We start from the raw sequence: 8,618 nt of genomic DNA on the forward strand, positions 1-8,618 counted from the left end.
AGGAAATTTTTGATGGATATTTTGAAAAATTTGCCAAAACCAAAAACATACAGACCTTTGAAAAACTTTTATCTATCTGCAGGACAAAAATGGCAGAAAAATTCGGAGGATTTTCCGAGTGTTATCAAAAATAGTTCTGAAAAATGAGTGTTTTTGGCAACATAAACGTTCGAACATGAAACATGTATCAGAAAGATGACAGTATGTTCAAATTCAAAACAATTTCATATTTATATTGATTTATACTGCTTGCAACAATAATTACTGGAAGAACATAACTTCTTACGCTTTTATACCATTCGAAGAATGTCGTGGAGATAAGAAATTTGTACGTGAAAAATAATCTCTTTATTTTTTTCAGACATAACTTAACTCATTTCTACAATATTAAACTCATATGCACAGTCCTATGCTCCCATATAAGGTTTCTGAATTTCATTTGGATCCGACTTCTGGTTCCGGAGCTACATGATGATATATGTAATGAAATTAAAATAATGTCACTTATTTTGCTTGTAGATAGCTGAATCGATTTCGTTCATCTAATATTCAAATGAAAGGTCTAATGTCTGCTTGATTTTTAATCAGTTCCAACGTCCAGTTCAGGAGATACAGGGTGATTAGTGTGAAAATTTCACAGCAATTTATCGGGTTCACACATTTTTAGACTCGACTACCAAATAAACTTATTTCAGGCTTAAAACTATTTCAATTTATTCGTCAGGTTTTGAAAGTCCGTGTCCATCGTCATTCAAAAACTACTGCACCATTTTTTTTTCAAATTTTGCCCACACTTTCTACATATAAATAAACAGACCCCAACGTTTTCCTATTCGTTGTTCGTTACTTTGGGGAGGTTTCACAGTTACAAAATGGCGGATTTTTTCGTGAAAAATCGAAGTTTTCACTTTGAACAATCACCAAAAATTTAAAATAATAAAAAAAATCAAAAAGATCTTGGGATCTAGAAAAACTTCTACTCTAACTATGCTGCGTTCGTTTGTTCACTTCTGATTAGTCTACGCTGAGATACAGTGGACACCGCAAATCTTGATTTTTAAGAAGCGTTCTCGAAAATACCTCTTCACCGACTCAACTCTCAATATTTTTCTACGAAAAAATTACAAAATGTTGTTCGAATGATGCATTTTATCAAGCAAAACATTTGAATTTATTTTGTTGAACGATAATTCAGGAAAAAAATCGCAAAAATGATGATTTTTTCATCGTTTAGACCATACCCGCAGACCAGCGATCAGTTTGTTCGGGAAAGTATGGCGCAGTACAGTGAAGTTCCTTCCATCGAAAGGGAAGTATGGCGGAATTTTTTTACCCGGTATCCGGAACTACGTAAAGCAATTCCATCTTACATCATTTGTGATCAAGACGGGATACATCCGTGTAAAACGCTGATTACGTATGAAAATCAACTGGTTACATGTCAGTTTTGTAAACAACCTGCACGCTACGGCAAACCTTGCACTGAAACTGCGAAAACGACATCTTCAAACAAAAACAAGGACAACCGCCCAACAACGGAAACTAGTACTCCTGTTTCACCATCAAACCAATCAGCAACCGCAATTAATGAACAAAAAGCAACTAACAACGAGCCCAAGAATGCGAATTACAAGGAAAACGAAGAAAAAACGGAAACCAACAACGATACTACCGATGCGGCAATGGATGACTAGACGAGTCATGAACAAAGTGCCCCTCAATCATCGCAAGATGAAAATGGAAGCTCCTCTCCCCCTAGAAAAAGGGTGACAACGAGATCCAATGGTAAAAAAATATTTTATCTAATAAAAGCATGGCTCAATCGGCCACGTAAAGCTTGTACGCTAATTGGCTTGAATAAAAAATTTAAAAAAAAACAAGTTTTGAAAAACACAGGTTTTTTTGAAGGCTAACTAGTTTTATTTTATTTTATCAAGCATTGATATTTTGTGAATTGTAATTTATGATTTATCGAGATAAAGGGTTGCCATCCCATGCACTCTCTCGACGAAGTATGATGACTATTGACGTAATGAGTATTTCCGATTAGTTTCTCCTTCAAACTGATAGCTTATTCCATTTTTTTTACTATGGGTTTATGAAACATAAAAAAAATAATTAGTTCTGTTCAATTTATATAGTTCCGAAAACATTCCAACTTTACTGCACTTACCTCTACTTAAGTTGTTTTTTACGGAGAAACAGCTTAAGCAAATTCATTCAAACTTTTTTTGATATTATAAAGCATCATTTAAAAACCTTTTTATATCCACCTAGTGGTGTAATGATGCCTTTCTCAAATCAATCATACTATCATATATAAAACGGTGGAACTCTTCAAAATAATTTTCTTCGATTCTTAAAAAAATAATCGAAATCAGTTTGTTTGACCGTCTTCTGATAGAAAACTTTCAATTGGAGAAGATTTGAGGTCGATTTAGAAAACTTTCTACGGTTTTTCACCCCTTTCAGTGATGGTAAAAAAAATTTAATACAGTATATATTATATTTCCGGATCCAGAAGTCGGATCCGGATGAAATTCAGGAATTACGTATAGGATCACAGGACCTTTCATTTCAACCTAAGTTTGTGAAAAGCGGTCGCGCCATCTATGAGAAAAGTTAGAACACATATTTTCATTTTTTTGCACATTTTACCCCTTAATTCCGGAACTGGAAGTCGGATCCTAATAATATTCAAGAATTTTGTATGGGACCACAAGACCTTTCATTTGAATCTAAGTTTGTGAAAATCGGTTCAGCCTTCTCCGAGAAAAGTTAGTGCAAAAAAAACGTTACATACCAAATATTTTGGTTGTACTTTAAATTTTTATTTTATATTCGTAGATAAGTTTACTTTTCTATACAAGAAATACAACATAAAGAAAAAAGCATATATCTACATCTTATAACTGGAAAGCATCTATATCGTTCCGCAGCAATGTTCTTGCCTTATGAAGAACACTTTAATTATGTAACCAGTGAACTTCACTTCATGGTTAAAAATCACGGACGTTTTGCCCCACATATATTTAGATTGGATGCTTTCAAGAGATCCGAAAAATGTGATATTTCAAATATTTTTCAATGTAAACAGCGAGTATTATTTCGCAATTATAATTAATAATAGAGACTAAAGGTAGTCCCATCCGTTTTATTCCATCTTCCCCTACAACTTATTCCCAGCCGATAACATTTGAACCCAGTCAAACAAGTTTTCGTGAAGCGTTCACACAATTACGATCGCGTCGTCTGCTTAAATCTTCCATGTGTGTATTTTTTCAGGTTTTGTTAGTGTTTTAGCAGCTGCAGCAGATCATGGACGTCGTCTTGAGATTGTGCATCGTTTTCATAGTGGCTGAACAGATTATTTGCCTTCCGCAAAACAAGTATCACATTTCGACGTACACGGTAAGTTTGCATCGTTCTATAGCAAAATAATTACCAAAAATACCACAACCTTTCAGAGCAATTGGTTCGAAGCGGTAGAATACTGCCATCGGCTAGGCATGCGACTGGCCGTCGTGGATTCAAGCGAAAAACACGATGCCATCGTAAAGGCAGCTTCGGCAACGGGACTTCAGTCGACCGGATTTTTCGGTCTCTGGTTGGGTGCAAGTGATCTGGCCCGTAGTAAATCATTCGTTTGGCACGATACCGGAGACCGGGTAACCTTCGCGAAGTGGAAGGAGGGCGAACCGAACGGTCAGAACGAGCGCTGCGTGAATCTTTATCACTGGCCGCTTCAAGGTTTCGAGTGGACCTGGAACAATGCTCCGTGCGACACCAGTTTGTATGCTATCTGCGAAAACAGAATCCAGTGCGCCGTTGAGCAATTTTAGGTGGCAGAGCATGACATCTTCGCTTAGCTAATGCGGAGAATATTTGATGTCGGGTGTGAGTAAGAAGGAAAGATGCTCCTTGCTCTCCATATGTCTATGTCTGTCTCTTATTTTTAATGTGCTAAAACGTCTCGATTTTTTTAGTGTGAGACAAACGTGAAACTTATCGAATAATGAATGGAACAGAAAGTAAACGAAGGGAGATTCCCCAAGTTAAATATGTTTCTTCCAGAAATGTTGAATCTCAGTAGCTAATGACAAGTGAACATCAATTAAACGTTTATAATATACTTAATTTATTATTGTTTTTAAATAAAAGCTGTTTATCATTTCTATAATTCTTTGAAGTGAAGAATCTGCCAAGAGAAGATGATACTAGATATACGAGCACCAAGAGGTAAAAATCCTTGTGAATCGTTTTCTGTCATTATCGATTGTGGAAGATTCGGTCTAGCAGAAAGGTCACCACGACCAAATTTAATGTATTTATTATGTAAACCTTCGACGCTACATTCCGTTCTGGAATCTGACGTTTTGTTTCCGATTAGACTTGACAACCGATACTTAGCGTCCAAAACAAACACGATCCTTCTGAAGCTTGGAAATCATCGAACTCAGAGCTCAAACATTTCACAACTGGCAGAAAAGACAATCTGAACCACTGACGCAGACCTGATTGATTGATTCGAAAGCACCAGTAAGGGTGCCTTTACAGCGATGCTTTTACAAATTGATGGGCCCGGGGGATTTATTTATTTGTGTGACTCTAGCTAACTAAATGATTTTTTTCTACTCGATGGGTCTCGTCAAGGGCCCCCTAAGACCGTGGGCCCGGGGATTCTAGCCCCACTGCCCCTCCGTGAAGGCGGCCCTGTTATACACAATAAAAGTTGTACATGGATGCCAATACGATTGTTACCAATTATTAAACAAACTGCTGAACAGTGATGACATTTCACTAAAGTGATACACCGTCGTGTAAGTTTCATGCCTGCACCAACGATGCAGCCGTCGAACACCGCACAAAAAATAAAGTGCACTTATACTTAGCATAGAATAGATAGATTTTGGGCGTGCGCTTAATATTCTCTTCGCATGCATCGCTCTCACGTGCTGACTGGTGTGCACACTAGTGCGCGAACAATGCAGTGAAATTTTGATGATTTATTGAGAATAGATTGGGGCTTGTTCTGATCATTTTAATCGCAATAGCGAAAATCGAAAATTCAATGTGAAATTGTATTTTCGGTGAATATGCGAGCCCCGTTTAATCCGTCGATTGATACGTTGAGTATTGATAAGAAGTTAAGCTAAATTAATAATTTCTTTACACCAAAAACAATTTTCAAAGCATATTTCACATAAATTTCTAGAAAATACTCTTCAAAGTTATACGCGCAACCGAGAAGTTGGTAAAGAAAAGGAAGGAAGGTGCGCGCCCAGGTGATGAATCCAAAGGGTAACTTTTTCTCTGAACCACGTTTTGCCTTTCTGTATAGAAAGGTAATACAATTGTTGAAAAACCGTATTACCCATTTCAGGCCCGTAAACAGGATTTCGTTTCGTGAGGGGCCTTCAGATAAAAAATAAACATTTAACGGATGATTTTTTATGTATCTAATCTTAGATGCGCCTTCAGTACTTTTTATTTCTTGGAAGTGTTAGTACATATAGTAAGAATTTCAGAATTAGCGTTGAAACAAATTAACAATTTAATGAAGTAGTCTCATATTGTTCATCGGACTATGAAGGATTGAAACAAAAAGTTCTGTGATTTTAGTCTCTCTCATATAATATAGTCCCATTGTCCAAATTCAACTTGGGACTCCGAAATTACAGAGTGATGAGTGTTAAATATTCCAATTTGAAGGGTGTGTTTTTACAAGTGAAGTTGTAAGAAGGAGCAAATACTTTGGAAGCTTTTTCAGTAAGCTCTTCTATGTTGTATGCAAGTTTGTTGATCATTTGTCGAACAAATTTAAAGTAAATATAGCGGTTTGAAAAACACCTGAAAGAGCGGTCAAAAAAATTGAAATAGAACATCACATCGACAGCTAAAATAATTATAACGAACTCACGTTCAAATGAATTGTGTCTTTTAATCAAATATTTCGTTTAATTTTATCGAGATCCAACTATCGGGTTTGCAAATACAGGGTGATGAGTGTTGAAAATTTCAATTTGTCATTACAAGTGACGATGTACCAACAGAAAAAAATTTTTTGGTAGCAGTGAAAAAACCCAACACGAGCACAAGGATTTCTCAAAGATACCTGCGACGATTTTCACAAATATAAAAATTTCTATACAGTCTCTTCCGGCCCCGAAACAGGATAGTGAGCGATCCAAAATTTTAAGTGTCCAATATTTTGTTTTCTTCGATCAGAATTGGCCTTTTTCATAGCCTACTATGTAACTGCACACATGTGAACTTAAAAATATTTTGAATTCGAACGATGATGTAGACTATTGAAACGGTGGAAACGAACATCCACGAACATTTTCAGTCGTACTGTGACCCGGCTAGGGATGTCGGAATATTGATTTATTAAAAGAGTAATCGAATAATAATGAAGAAAATTGAATTATATGTAGTCGATTAGTTTGAAACTAATGTTCGATTAGTTAAGGTGAAATGTAGCGGAGTGCGCGCGTCGCGTTTTTTATCAATCATTCAAAAACTAGACCGAATTTCGATAAACCAAAAGCACAAAAAGTTTTCTCGATTAGATTAATCAAAACTAAGTATTATTAGAATTTTAAAATTCTGCTTTGCTGAGCCGTAATTGGTTTTTGAAATACATGAACGTTTACGGTTCCGGGGATGATTTCAGAACTAAAAAATAGTGTTTGAAGCAAAATTTTACAAAGAATTTAAAAAGGCAACTCAAACCTATAAAACTTTAACTGAAATAATCGAAATTTGATGATGTTTCAAGTGATGTTTCACTTCTTTATCATTTTCTATATTGCTTGCGCGCTGTCGAACGCGCTCTCTATTGCGGTGAATTACTATTAGGTAAAGATAAACCTAAACCGAAAATACTTTAATGTTTTCTTGGTTTCAATCGTTATTTGAAAAGTGTATCTATGCTTGCTACTAAACTTAGGCATATACATTGTTAGCATGGTAGTCATCACATATACATATTATCTCATGTTAGTCAATTATAAATACACCGAAACCTCCATTTACGAACTAAACGGGGGTTCATGAAAAAGTTTTAATTTAAGTTTGCATTATATGGAATTTATCTCGGAAGAAAAATTTTTGAGTGATGAATGTTTGAAGTGGTTCTGAATTCCAGGATGGCGACTTCCGTTTAATTGATATTCCTCAAGAACCTTCCAAACTGGCTATTTTCGGAACAATAAATATATGATAAATACGTGCTAAAAATCTGGACTAAAAAAACCTACTTTAATCCACTTAGTGGTGTAATGATGCCTTTCTCATTTTCACTTTTTCCTGTATATTACAGCAGAAATTCCCCGAATACTGCAATTTGAAAAGATCAGAAAAAACTTTTGAAGATTTCTGTTTCATAATACTACTATATTGAGTGCTGCCACTATAAACATTTATTACAAATGAGATTGAGAAAAAGTGGAACATTCTCTGAAAATTTTCATTTCAATAAACTTGTTTTCTGATTTTCTTCATACTTGGCATCATTACTCGCGTACCCTGCAAAAGTTTTTTCTTTTCACAATGCGCGGGTAGCAACATCAGAAACAGCCAATCAGAAACTGGTCCATTTTGGAACAAAAGCAGCCCTCCCAGTTGTCAGGTCTTCTTTTAGTTAGGAACCAACACCGAACACGCGAACCCAGAATATAGACTCTATTTGTCGTGATTTGTATTTGTTTTGTAGCCGACGAAATTACACCAATAGCCCAAATGCATGCAATTATATATTTTTACATGCTTGCGATACGAATATCGATATTTAAGCTTCTCTTCGCCAAGCTTGTGTTCAAGTTTTGTATACAAGCAGTTATTTTTATAGCGTTTCTCTACCATTACTACCATTCTGCGATTTCGGTTGAAGCGATAAACTTTTCCTCATTATCAATCGAGTTCATTTTATATAAATTAGAAATTAATCTTATGCACTCAAAATTTACCCTGGGGTAATTGTCAATTTCTCAGGCGAAAGGACATAACATGGAATTTAATCCGATCTTGCATGACACAAGCTCAGCATACCAATTAAAGCTTCGAATCGTTTTATGGCCTTTTTTTGTCTCGCTGTTTAGCAACAACCTACGTCTAGCATGCTACGCGTAGGACTGAAACGTTAGCTATAATTTCGCTTCTATTTATAGATTCACGTGCTTCCAGCAGCTTCGCTTTTGCATCGATTGACCTATCAGAGCGATGCTTTCCCATTGATACATCGCTTACTCCTTCAAAACCGTCGTCTTTGGCAGGGAAATCCGATATGCCGGATTTTTTGCAGACAAAATAGGACACTGCTAGTTATTAACCAACATTTCAATGATATACAATTAAAAATACATGGCTGTGAACATTCAAATCAATACGTAGAAATATTTCCAATCAAATGGTGACATAATATTAATAATTGATACAAAATTGACTGAGCTGTAATTGTTCAAAACCTGACCATATTTCTACGTGTATTTTTCTTGAGTTTCTACAGGGTGATTTTTTAAGAGCTTGAGAACTTTTTTAAACAATAAAACGCATAAAATTTGCAAAATCTCATCGGTTCTTTATTTTAAACGTTAGATTGGTACATGACATTTACT

The 8,618-nt window shown here is 35.6% G+C and overlaps 1 protein-coding gene across 1 annotated transcript; it reads left to right on the plus strand.

Annotated features, from left to right (window-relative positions):
• The first annotated feature begins 3,310 nt into the window (after positions 1 to 3,310).
• On the plus strand, positions 3,311 to 4,161 carry LOC131436498 (C-type lectin mannose-binding isoform-like). Its single transcript, XM_058605229.1, has 2 exons — positions 3,311 to 3,411; positions 3,468 to 4,161. The coding sequence occupies exons 1-2, from the start codon at positions 3,319 to 3,321 to the stop codon at positions 3,840 to 3,842; spliced, it is 468 nt and encodes a 155-aa protein (XP_058461212.1). The 5' UTR covers positions 3,311 to 3,318; the 3' UTR covers positions 3,843 to 4,161.
• The last annotated feature ends 4,457 nt before the right edge of the window (positions 4,162 to 8,618 follow it).

Source organism: Malaya genurostris, chromosome 3 (assembly GCF_030247185.1).
Source record: "Malaya genurostris strain Urasoe2022 chromosome 3, Malgen_1.1, whole genome shotgun sequence".
In the NCBI taxonomy this organism is placed as follows: domain Eukaryota; kingdom Metazoa; phylum Arthropoda; class Insecta; order Diptera; family Culicidae; genus Malaya; species Malaya genurostris.

Coding starts and splice junctions, on each gene's coding strand:
- LOC131436498 (XM_058605229.1), top strand. CDS start 3,319: ATGGACGTCGTCTTGAGATTGTGCATCGTTTTCATAGTGGCTGAACAG. Junction 3,412..3,467: donor ATCACATTTCGACGTACACG/GTAAGTTTGCAT, acceptor ACAACCTTTCAG/AGCAATTGGTTCGAAGCGGT.